At 44.2% G+C, this 12,386-nt stretch overlaps 3 protein-coding genes across 5 annotated transcripts; 2 read left to right on the plus strand and 1 right to left on the minus strand.

Annotated features, from left to right (window-relative positions):
• Positions 1-59: 59 nt before the first annotated feature.
• On the minus strand, positions 60-2,035 carry ostn (osteocrin). Its single transcript, XM_088380334.1, has 5 exons — positions 1,916-2,035; positions 858-947; positions 515-711; positions 249-358; positions 60-184 (listed from the first exon to the last, which is right to left on the minus strand). Exons 2-4 carry the CDS (start codon positions 945-947, stop codon positions 274-276), a joined length of 372 nt encoding a protein of 123 aa, XP_088236460.1. The 5' UTR covers positions 1,916-2,035; the 3' UTR covers positions 60-184; positions 249-273.
• A 2,377-nt stretch (positions 2,036-4,412) lies between these two features.
• On the plus strand, positions 4,413-6,506 carry gmnc (geminin coiled-coil domain containing). 3 transcript variants are annotated; one of them, XM_088380308.1, is made up of 5 exons: positions 4,413-4,573; positions 4,882-5,000; positions 5,119-5,201; positions 5,321-5,437; positions 5,773-6,506. In XM_088380308.1, the coding sequence occupies exons 2-5, from the start codon at positions 4,916-4,918 to the stop codon at positions 6,403-6,405; spliced, it is 918 nt and encodes a 305-aa protein (XP_088236434.1). In that variant the 5' UTR covers positions 4,413-4,573; positions 4,882-4,915; the 3' UTR covers positions 6,406-6,506. The 3 variants fall into 3 exon arrangements, with proteins under 3 accessions (XP_088236434.1, XP_088236432.1, XP_088236433.1); XM_088380306.1 differs by having other exon boundaries at positions 4,413-4,563; positions 4,859-5,000; XM_088380307.1 differs by having other exon boundaries at positions 4,413-4,563.
• A 1,498-nt stretch (positions 6,507-8,004) lies between these two features.
• On the plus strand, positions 8,005-9,891 carry tsen34 (TSEN34 tRNA splicing endonuclease subunit). The gene is made up of 5 exons (XM_088380310.1): positions 8,005-8,207; positions 8,591-8,850; positions 8,921-9,053; positions 9,128-9,388; positions 9,480-9,891. Exons 2-5 carry the CDS (start codon positions 8,596-8,598, stop codon positions 9,668-9,670), a joined length of 840 nt encoding a protein of 279 aa, XP_088236436.1. The 5' UTR covers positions 8,005-8,207; positions 8,591-8,595; the 3' UTR covers positions 9,671-9,891.
• The last annotated feature ends 2,495 nt before the right edge of the window (positions 9,892-12,386 follow it).

The raw sequence follows: 12,386 nt of genomic DNA on the forward strand, positions 1-12,386 counted from the left end.
TCAACAAACCCAGTTTTCTTTACAATCTTTATACTATTTTTTTCTTTACTAAAACATAAAAAAGGGGCAGCAATATATTTCGACACATCCAGACATCTATTTAAAGTATTAAAAAAAAAAGTCTTGACTTCCAGATGCGTCGATTGACCGGTTCCGAGTGTTCTAGCTGCTGATTGGCTGAGGCCTGTGAAGGGGCGGAGCATATTGAGTATTAATAGTTAAAGAAGTGCGTGGCAAAGACGTGCTACCTTAATTCTCCATAGATGGGGTCACTCATCCTCTTTTATTTGGCAAGTGTCTCATCCCGAGCCTGTCCATGGGAGGGAGGCTGAGGCGTCGCCGTGGCAACTCAATCACTCTGATAGCCAGACAAATGACACTTCAGGTACTGCACAACACATCCCAAGAAATAAATATCAAGAATAAAATAAGATTGGAAAGTTTAAAAAAAAAATTACTATTTTATTTCACTAGATCAGAACTTTGTCCTAATTTCATTTCCATGTGTTCTGACCTCTGCCTGTTTGCCGCATGTTTGGAGTTGACGGCGCCAATGGACAGCCGATCCAGCGTGTTCCCGAGGAAACTCGTCTTCCTCTTGTTCTCCGTGACATCATTCTCTGCTTTCGCTCGACTATCTGGCTGGAGCGTTTTGGTCACGTCCGGGTGGACTAATGCGGCGGGCCCGGACCTCGTCGAAGCATCTTCATGCTGCAAACGCCAACACAGGTAAGTGAGATCAGGTACGCCACATAGACAGAAGTATTGGAACACCTCGAATTGCTTCTTCAACAGCTTCAACACGAGATAAAAAACATATTATGAATGGATGGCTAAAAAAGAAAACAGGAATCGACCTGTTGTGGTCGCCTCAGCTCGTGAGCGTCACCTTCATGCATGTTGATGGACAGCAGACAGATGAAGAGCAGAACGCCGCACAAGTACATCTGCAACACACAAACGCATCACACCTCCCACCTGAGCATGTTAGCCTACAAACACATTTGTACCGCGCGCTAACACCTGGAGTGGAATCCACACATGCACACACACACGGACGGACCACTTTTAGCTCTGCTGACGGGGATGCGTATTGTCCAGCAACATCGGGCTAATTTTAGCATTTTCCATCTCTGCGAATAAACGCCTTTTGACCGTCCAAAAACGAGCTCCCCCGAGGCGCACGCTCATGTGCGCTAGTGCGCACACGCATGCCGCCAACGTCAAACGCATTCTTGATAATGCACTCTGTAGGTTCACACACACACTGCTGATGCATGTCCCATTCATGACACACATGCAGGAAATTCTTCCATTCACAAAAATACCCTGGTCTTCCCTCACCTTCAACATTTTAAACTTTTCTTTGACATTGAGTTTATTTAAAGAGCAGCCATGATTGATAAATAAATGAAGACTTATGTCTGAGTAATAAAAGTATTTCTTGTATTTAAAATTATTATATAAAATTATAAAAGTTAATTATAAATTATATAAGTAAATGATGATTACATGACATGATTTAACCTTTAAATGTTGTTTTTGGAATTATTTGAAACACATTGAGTTACCTTATGTATGAAATGTGGTGTATAAATTAATCTGCCTTGCCATTCCTTAAGTATAGATTATTAAAATACCACCAACATGCAAACATGACATGCAAAAATACAAAAAAAGTTTCAATTTGTTTACTTAAAAAAAAAGTGTGGTATCAGATCAGAATATTTCATTTTATGATCTGCTGCAGGCATTTACTAAGCATTCAAAATTTTATATAATCGATAATATTGCAATTATTCCAACAACAAGTATGAAAATAAAACTTTTTTTTCTCTACATGCAGACACCTGTATGCACACACACACACACACACACACACACACACACACACACACACACACACACGCGTTACCTTCAACAAGTCCTCTTGTCTGTTGCCGTGCGCTGACTTGATGTCAGGTTTTATAGCAGCTGTCCGTGTGTCTTTCCAACGTGCAGCCTCCCACGTGACATCACTTCCTGTACCCCTTTTCCATTGGGTAAATGTGTTCATGTTAGTAGGGGTGCCTGGCAACCTCCATCTCCTCGTCTCGCTCGCCCTCATTGAGAAAACACACCTGCGCTAATAATAGCGGCTAACGCGCTAATAATGATGGAAATAACTTGACCGCTAATTGCTGACGACCTTCTCGGGTCGCGCTGATGTCATCCAACGCTGCCCACGCCCTCTGCACCCCACTTTTCCGACCGTGGTGCATTCCTAACCATGTAGTCGCAAAACAAAAAAAAATTTGATTGTCTTTCCAGTAACTCTAATTTATCGTTGAAACGTAGACTAAAAGCTTTTCTTACGGACTTCTGGGGATGTCAATTTAAATCACAGGACTTCCGTTCGATTACGTTTCGGTCATGGACTTAATTGTAACACAATACGCTTGCAGGCCGGAATGATCCAATCTCAACTCGCACCTTACCAGCCACGAAACATTTTGTTCTAGCTCAACAAAAAGGTGTTCACAATGCTCACTTCTGGCACGCGCCGGCGGGGACCTCGACCGAGCAGCCAATCGGAAGACCCGCAGGTCGATGAGGTCACCTGGCGCGCGGGTAGGCATGCCGCCGGACGACACCCGAGCCCTCCGAGCTTTCGGGAGGCGTTGTAACCTATCATTACGCCGCCGCTCCCGCTGGACATAATCCTCATGAAATAATGTTTTGTGGATGAATGTAACAAGACCACAATAATTTGCAGGAATGAAGGCGGAGCTTCCAGCCACTCTGGAGAAAAGAACGTCGAAACTCGGTTTGGAAGTAAAATGCATTCATGGGGATTACGAGTCTTCAATCATAGAATTACAAGTCTCGAGCATTTAAAAGAAAGGAAAGTTGAAAGGAGACGCGTGTATTATTTATCCTCTGCGAAGAACAACTAGGCAGAAATATCGATGACAGAGGTAAGAGTGCATAAGTCCAAAGTCAAGATTTCCACAGAGGTCCACGGTCACTTTTTGATTTAGCTCTTGGAGTCACTTAAACACCTTGCCGGTTTAATTTGACACTCAATAGGTGGGCGACCACTCCAGGCACTCAATTGTATTACGATTTTCCAATGGACGCACGCATGAAAACAAAGTTTGTGTGTGTGCGGCATTTTCACATTTTTAGCGCGATTTAAGCGGGGATGGGGGGGGGGGTCTATTTCTGCAGTGACCTCCTGTGTAAAAGTCAAATGCTCCAGCTTGTCGTCTTCTCCTCAGGGGACATCTCACACACTCGAGATTAACCTGGAGCGTGACTTTTCTTCAACAACAAAGACGAGCGACTGTGGCGACGACCAGCACCATTCTTATCTGGCCAGCGGCGAGCAGACTGCCGGCAGCTAGGCAGCCGTTGATGTTGTCCAACAAATCCCGTCGGCCGTCCCCCCCGTCATTAGGTTCCCAGCGGGGACGTTAAACGGGAGGCGGGCCGGGCGGGATTGAGCATCTGTGCTCACAACTAGATTTAGACCACCAGGTAGACCACCTGTGGTCCCACGAGTCACTTATTGGGGATTTTGACGATTCAAGTCTGGATGAGACATAGTGTCCTTTTACTGATGTTCAGTGTTTGCATTGAATTATGGCTGAGAAGTTCATCCTTGATTTCAAAATTTTGCAGACTCACTTACATTCATGTTGGATGGAACCAAAGTTGAACTTCAACAAGTGGATGAGGGTCCACCTGGCTGTCCGTCCAGGGTTCACCAAAGGCTAGCAGCTGGTCACCAGTCTATCAAATGGGTAATCCGCCATCCCGCCGCCGGCAAGTACGGCAACCCGGGGGCTAATTGGAAAACGAGCGGCCCGACGTGTCGCCGTAGCAACAACCCGGACATCAAAGTTCTGAGTGACACCCTCCCGGTGCGCGTATGAGCACCCGCAGTTGTTGCTGAATTTGATTGGCACATATGGTGAACACAAGGTTATTGTGCCATCCCATAATAATATGTATGAAACACCTGATGGTCACTCTGTGGTCTTCTCCACGTGATAGTCACATTCACGACATCAATGTTGAGGAAACATGATTTTTCATTTGTACCTTGTGTCCTTGCGTAGTTGTTTACACAAATTTTTGTTTTGATGCAAACTGGTGTTTTTATGAGGTATGTTCTTTTGTGAATTTGATTTATAATTCATACATTCATGTGTCATTCATTAATGCAATCATATTTTATTTATGTCTTAAAGTCTTATAACAAATGTGCTGACATCACATCTTCTCATCCTCAGGTGGTGTCCTACCTGCATGGTCTAATGACGTCACAACCGTCCGTGAATGTGATTGGGTGAGCTGTGATTAGTTTTGTGTGTGTGCATGTATATTAAGTAGGGTGTGTGTGTGACTTATTACGAGCAGAGGTCAGAGGATCTTCATCTTCAGAAGCAGCAGCATGTGTTCTCTTCATCTTTTTTTCTGCAATTATTTCCACATTTGATTTTTTTTAACTTTCTGTGACTTAGGACGTTTGGCGACGCGCGTGCACGTGGGGAACATCCGCCGTTGCGCGTGGCTGCGGTGAGTTCACGTAAGTCGGTGACTTTCACGCTTCATGCTATGTATGCAATGTATTTATGGGGCCGACAAAAAAGAATCCAATCTGTAAATTGCAAGGATACCGTTATGTAATAATTAATTTGAAATAATTATTTAAAAAACTACTTAAGCAAACGAGTTTTTTTTAATATAATTTGGTTTACTTTAAAATCAAAATATATCAATTGTATTTTAATATTTTTGCATTTGATTCTTTTTTAATAAAACAATATTTATTAAATGTTTTTTTAGCATGTATTTTATTTTTTTATTTCAGCATATTTTTGATTCCCCCTTCAGAGGGATCTTTAGGACGTCATCTATTTCTGTTTCTATGGAAACCCTAACCAACACGTGGTCCCTGATCGATCAGTGCAACGTCCCCAATGTTGCAGACAAGCATTCCTCGTGTCCATGGGGTCAGTCAAAATATTTAGTAATTTTAGATTTTTTTTCATTATTATTGTGTTCAGTGATGTGACCATGTTTATTTAGGCATAAATTGATGTTAAAGGTTAATGCGCGTGCACGTGTCAGAGGAGTGTGTGTTTAACAGGTCTCCCCCTGCTGGTGGACAGTGGTCAGAGCAGCCCTCGCCTCACCTCCAAAGGAACAAACAGGTACAAAGTCAAAGTCAAATCTTTTCTAGCAAATCAGATCAAATTGTGCTTGTTTGAATACAAAAATGAAAAGGTTGCTCATTGTGCTCTCTGTGTGTGTATGGAATGGTCGCGGTCAGCTTGAGGACGCGCTTTTGCAGCAGGAAGAGGAACTGAGTCGCCTCCAGGAGGAAAACCACAAACTGCGACAATTCCTCAACTCTTCATTCGTCAGGAATCTTGAAGACAAAGCCGGAGTGAGACAATCATTGCACTTTTTTGATGATGTCGACAAATAACAGTTTGGTCATCAGTCAGTTTTAGGGTAAATTAGACAAGCAAACTGGCCAAAACGTAGACAACCATACATTCACACTTTCAGCATCTCACAAAAGTCTGCACACCCCTGACATGGGTGTGAGAACAAAAACACCAAATTGAGTCACATGACACTAGGGAGGCAAACAAGCTAAGTGGATCCAAATATGGATATTTTTATATAAGGCTGTGCTTACTTTTATTGTTTCGTATAGTATTTGTATTTTACCCTGAGTCTCCATTCATGCTAAGCAGACTCAAATAAATGTTGTAGATTCCAGACAAGACCTGGAATCTAAACAGGAAGCGGCCATGCAACGGTGGGTCTTTCCAAAACTCCGTTCGGCGCCACCTTCAGGTCAGCAAACGCATCTGCCGGAACCTCAGCGCCGAGTTCAATTCCACTGAGTTCAGTTCCGCGGAATCCAGTTCCTCCTCTTCTGAGCTGGACCTTTGGGTTCTGAGGACTCTTGGTCTGAAAGACCCGGACACCATCGACACATCCTCTATGCCGACTGTGTATCAGGAGAACTTCTCACCGGAACAGTCAGATTGCAGCTATGGTAGCACAGAAAGTCCGCAAAGTCATCCTGCCTTCATGGCATCCACTCCAGACCACAGGAGTCCACCTCAAGGACCACCAATCTCCAAGGTGACTCACTTTGGCCAGACTCCTTTTAACAGTCCGGTCCTGAACTGTTCTTGGTCGCCCCAGAGTCCGTCGCAAGTTGGTCGGGGTGAAGGTGGACATCCAGACTTGGCTTTTGCGATGTCCCTGAGCCCTGCCAGTAGCGTAAAGACCCTTAGCTATCCTCAGGGACAGGCTTTTGTCAGGAGGGACCCACAAGGGCACTACAACTTCACTTGGTTGCCCACACACACCTCCAGTAACATGGACAGGACTTGAGGACAAAGACATGTTGAAGTCCATTGAAATCAAAATTGTATCACCACTGACTACATTCAAGGTCTTCATTAAATGCTTTTTGTCTCTTTAAGGCTACCGTAGCTAGTCGACTCAGTGACTAAAATGCTCGTGTTGCAAACAATGACAACTCATTTGGATTGAAATGGAAGAATTACCCGGCGTCAAAGCGCATTAGCTGTCCTTTAGCTCCCTTACAAGCTCGGGCAGCGCGCCGCCTCCTGGTGTTTCACAACAGTTGGTGGTCAGTGACTCCCCGGAGACCCCCGCCTCCCCAGCCCTCCTTCCACATGTAACAGTGGAGGGGGTTCATCTCCCTGGGGTGGTCCACGAAAGACCGAGCCGTCCCCTGAGATGCGTCGGGGAGGCTTTGCGGAAGCGGGGTGTCCGAGCAATCTATGGGTAATAACACGGTGAGGCCAGGGGTGGGCCGCAGATGTCAGCCAGATTGGTCGCATCTGAGCGGATCGCGGGAATGTGAAGGAGGGTGTGGTGGGGATCACACAGAGATCACGCAGCGACCCTCTCCGCTGACGGGTCATTAAGGAGGATGGACATGAAACTCAATCTGTCCTCGGATGAGCCTTCTCGAGCGAGTTGACAGCTTGAACACTCAACGGGTCTTTGACGCCCACTGCCCATTTTACAAAATAACCCTACGTTAATTCTCTGAGGAGCTGCATTAACCTCAAATCAAGTGTCTTAAATGAGCCACTGTTCCCTATTTGTGATGTCATACCGTCTGCCACTAACCATTCCCACAATGCATTTTTGCTAACTTTTTTCTTGTTTTTATTTTTTTAAATAAACCAAGTTGAACACTATTATAAGAAAAAAGCTGTTAGCATCAACTGGCTAAAGATGCAAACTGGGTAAATAAGCACCCCAAAACTAACTAATTTACAGGCTAATTAGCCGCTAGTTAAAAGCACATTTGAAACTATACCAAAATATTTCCACTAAAGAACCAAGTATAATATAAACTAGACTAAAGAACATTGTCAAACACACATTCAGGAAGAATATAATGAAATGTACTAAAATGGGTGAGGCAGAGTTGAGTGGTTTGGATCCGATATCAACAGGCGCGTGTTCTAAGCGCGCAACTAAATGGTGGAGATCTTTGTCACAAGTACAGTGCAATTAATAACCAGTTGAGCAGAAGTGTTAAGTTTCCTCTGTGCAGCTCTGAAACCAAAGTTATCAGGTCGGGAGGAAGCAAGCCAACTGCTTTGGGATGCGGTTTCTGTTGGCTTCATTCATACCACACAATACAAACCCAAATAGCTTCAGTTTGTCTGCAGGAATAAAGTTACAATCTCACTACTAGGAGATTTTTCATTTTTAGTTTTCCTTGAAGAATGCTTATTTGATGATATTTTTTTACATCAAAACTCAAAAATATCAGAACTCAGTAAACAATCGTTTTGCTCAAACTGGTGAATACTTTTGATATAAAACATTATTAAGTAAACAAAACAAAACAACACGTCTGCATTGTTACCCTCACACCCTCAAGCATCTGAGGCTCCCTCTAGCGGTCATTTATCATGACGGCGACTGTCAAATGTTGTGACGTAAAAACAGCACGGCAGCAGCATCGCTTTACGGCACAAAAGCTAACAATCAAAACACGCTGCTGGGTGACAACAGCGTTTGGCTGCTAACCTACAAAATTACGTCGTGACGCGGTGTTTATATAAATTCCTCGGTTGCTGGGCGGATGTGCAACGTGTCATTTTGGAGCCCAAAAAAGTCTTAAAAACTTGGGGCAACAGAAACACGTGAGTACGTCGAACAATGAAGCGTTTCCACGTGCGTTCGGTGTGTTAATCTGTACAACACGATTCTCATAATTGTCATTTACTGTAGAAATGTTTAAAATACTCATTAAGATTTTGTCGAACTTCCCCAAAAAGCTTCATTTCTCCAAGCTTCGTGTGCACACAACCCTGACCCCTGCTGGCCAAAACTTTAATTGTCATGGCAACGGTCACCCTTATGGGAATAACCTCGGAAATTGAAACACCCTCGTTTATCTTTTGTGGCATTTATTTGTGTAATATGTTTAGGCTTCATGTTTATAAAATAATTTGTGGAGATTAATTACATCTGACAAACTAATGTTTTACCTTGGATCACCAACCTAAGTGTTGTGTTGACACAGCGGTGATGTCTTCCAAAGAGGCGGAGTCTCCCATCCGGCCCGTGCACGTCAGTCAGTGTAACTCGGCATCCCTGGTGTGGCGTACAGAGGACGTGGCCGCAGCCCGTTCTGTCGGTGTGGTGGGGGCATTGCTGGGTTCGCTGCCGCGCACCCCCCGGCAGAATGTACGTCTGGGACGCCCGTTGTTGTTACTCCCCGAGGAGGAGCAATATCTGCGTCAGTGTGGCGCCCTCGCCTCCGAGACCGCCGTCTCCCAACCGGTGGGTGGCTTTCTTGCGGATGAGTGCAAATTGGAGTGAATTTTATTTGTGACGAATGCACCGTCTTCAGGATGCGGTCGAGCGAGTTAGCCAGGTGGCGCTCTATGAGGAATCTCTGCAGCAAAACTACCAAGAGCAGCAAGTCCTCGCTCTCCGAGACAGAAAGGCGGCGGTGCTACGTGCGCTCGGCTCGTCACAACCAGGTGATGAAAAAATCCCAGACTTTTATGACCCTGAGACTGAATGATGACACCCCTTCATCGTGATTTGCCCTCAGGGTCGGAGGTCGACGGCGAGGAGGACACGCGGCACCGCCTGGAAGCTCTGGAGCGTCAATTTAGTTTCCCACGCACTGCGCTAGCGGTCCAATTAAACACAGCCAGGGTGGGGCCGGCCCAGGTTTCGCCGGGGCCAGCGTGTCGTGCTGTCCACACGCCCGCCGCCGATACCAGGTACCGGGTGTTTGCGGACCTGAGGGGGCGGGGCTTCTACTTGACCTCGGCCGGGAAGTTTGGCGGAGATTTCCTCGTCTATCCTGGTATGCTGAATGTAGAAATAAGAAAGGAAGTCAGGAAATAAAGCAGGAAGGAAGAGAAGCTTGCCTTCATAGGCTTGTTTTGTGTTTGCAGGTGACCCCCTGCGCTTCCACGCACACTTCATCTGCATGTGCCTGGACGTGGATGAACGTGTGCCACTGATGGAACTCCTGGCTGCTGCTCGCCTTGGTTCCAATGTCAAGAAGACTCTGGTCTTGTGCTCGCCCAACCGCCATGGTGAGGGTGTGACGTACTCATCGCTCCAATGGAGCGGAATGGTCTGATTGGACAATGGGAGAGAGGGTTAGGGTTAGAACTGTGGACCAGAAGCTACACATGAGCTGAAAAATAAAGTTGGTCTAAAACAGGTCTAACTAAAAAATGCTTTGTAGTTCATTCACTCCTTTGTTCACAAGAAATTGTCGAATGTTGTGCAAGACTTCCATTGAGTCATATTGTACCTTTTCACTGAGCAGTCAAATAATACATATAATGATGATTTTGACATTGGAAGAACTTTATTTTCCTGTTTAAGTAATGAAATTTAGAAGTCCGAGGTGGACCTGAACGTCACTCAAAAAAACATCCCACGGACCTCCGCTAGAGGACGTACGGGACCTCACTCAAATGACATCATCATTACGTAGCAGGAAGTAAATCGACTACAACAAAACCGCGCTTGGTAACTTTGAGCACTCAAACGCGTCAAATAAACATGCAACTCATGTGGTGAATTGGTAACCTTAGCTACGCGACAACCGCAACGACGAAAGAGGTAAATTACGACGAAGTTATCATGTTAGCAGCATGTTAGAAACGTTATTTGTAGTACTGCTTGGTTGTAGTACAGACGTGCAGCCGCTTTTATTAGCATGGTAGCTACCACTGTGCTAACTTTACGATATTTATCCTCGACGAATGTTGGATCTCAAATCAGCCATCATCAGTTTATTTTTATTAGAATTCTATCAAACTCATTGGAACATTGAAAAAGTCATTGTATAGGTTTGATCGGTTTCTCTTCAACTGTAACTTTCATTGTTAATGTGTATGTGTTTGTCTTGATGTGGGCAAGGAGGTCCTTCACGTCAATGAACAAATGGAGCAGAAGTTTCTTTGCACCATAAAGGAGAAGGAAGAGGAGGGAGAGGACTCTTGCGAAATTAAAGAGGAGAAGGAGGAGCCAGAGCGCACTCGCATTAAAGAGGAAGATGTGGGAAAAGAGGTCCACCACTTCAATGAACAAATGGAGCAGAAGTTTCTTTGCACTAAAAAAGAGGAGGAAGAGTTGGAGCAGCCTTGTACTAAAGAAGAGGGAGAGGACTCCTACAACATTAAAAAGGAGGAAACCTGTAAGATTCCAGTAACTGGTGTTCCTGTGAAGAGTTTAGATGAGGGTCAACATGAGGTGAGCAAAGGGGCGGAGCCTCCAAGCTGCAGCTCAAGTCAACAAATGACCAGAGACGGGGATGGAGACCACTGTGGGGGATCACAAGCAGCTCCACCATCAGATAGCGGTGACGTGTTGTCACATGTTCCTGATGCTGCTGCTGCTGAGTCTCAGAACAAGCACAGGCATTGTTCTCACTGTGGAATTTTTTTTGCTCATAGCAGTAGTTTGAAACAACACATGAGAATGCACACAAGAAAGAAAAACTTTTCCTGCTCAGATTGTGGCCAAAAATTCTCACGGAGGGATCATTTAAAAATGCACACAAGAATCCACACTGGAGAGAAACCTTTTTCATGCTCAGTTTGCGGCCAAAAATTCTCTGAGAAGGGAAGTTTAAATAAGCACACAAGAATCCACACTGGCGAGAAACCTTTTTCATGCTCCGTTTGTGGCCAAAAATTCTCTCTGAGTGGACATTTAAAAAGCCATAGAAGAACCCACACTGGCGAGAAACCTTTTTCATGCTCAGTTTGTAGGCAAAAATTCTCTCAGAGGGGAAATTTAAACAAGCATACAAGAATCCACACTGGCGAGAAACCTTTTTCATGCTCAGATTGTGGCCAAAAATTCTCACGGAGGGAACATTTAAAAATGCACACAAGAATCCACACTGGTGAGAAACCTTTTTCATGCTCAGTTTGCAGCCAAAAATTCTCTGGCAAGGGAACCTTAAAAGAACATACAAGACTCCACACTGGTGAGAAACCATTTTCATGCTCAGTTTGTGGCCAAAGATTTTGTCTGAAACAAAGCTTAAAAAGGCACACAAGAATCCACACTGGTGAGAAACCTTTTTCATGCTCAGTTTGTGGCCAAAAATTCTCCCATAGGGGAAGCTTAAAAAGGCACACAAGAATCCACACTGGTGAGAAACCTTTTTCATGCTCAGTTTGTGGCCAAAAATTCTCTGACAAGGGAACCTTAAAAAGTCATACAAGAATCCACCCTGGCGAGAAACCTTCTTCATGCTCAGTCAGTAGCCAAAGAGTCTCTATTGAGAATTGGGGAGATGAGTAATGATCCATGAAGTTTTCACCTTCTATTTGAGCAGACTTCATGAGTTTTTGCATCGATGATGATGTCATTAACTGGCCTCGGGATGATAACAGTTTTGTAGTTTTCATTTTACCTGATGTTGATTTTAGTTGTGGATTTTAATTGTAATTACTTTTAATTCATATTCAGAGTAAGTTGCTTCTTTTCTATTAGTGTTTGTTCAGCTTTTCATGTTTGTTCATCTTAACATTTTTGCCCCCATATTTGTCAAGACTTGTAAAGAAAAAAAATCAGAAGCAAGCAAAACACTTTTTTTCCAATTCTTTTCATTTTTGCAGTGAAAATAGATGAAGCAATTTGTGTAGAAATGCCGAATGACAAAATATGAAAGCATGTGGAATGCCTTGGAATCATGAAATTAGAGCGAATCATACCGAATGACATTAAACTATGTAGAAAGGTGAAGTATTGAATCTTATGTAATGATTGTAGAATGATATTAAACGATGACGAAAGATGACACCCGTCATGTGATGCACGAAAAAATGGAG

Source organism: Syngnathus floridae, chromosome 7, assembly GCF_059516105.1.
Source record: "Syngnathus floridae isolate MCC-2025c chromosome 7, RoL_Sflo_1.0, whole genome shotgun sequence".
Classification (NCBI taxonomy): domain Eukaryota; kingdom Metazoa; phylum Chordata; class Actinopteri; order Syngnathiformes; family Syngnathidae; genus Syngnathus; species Syngnathus floridae.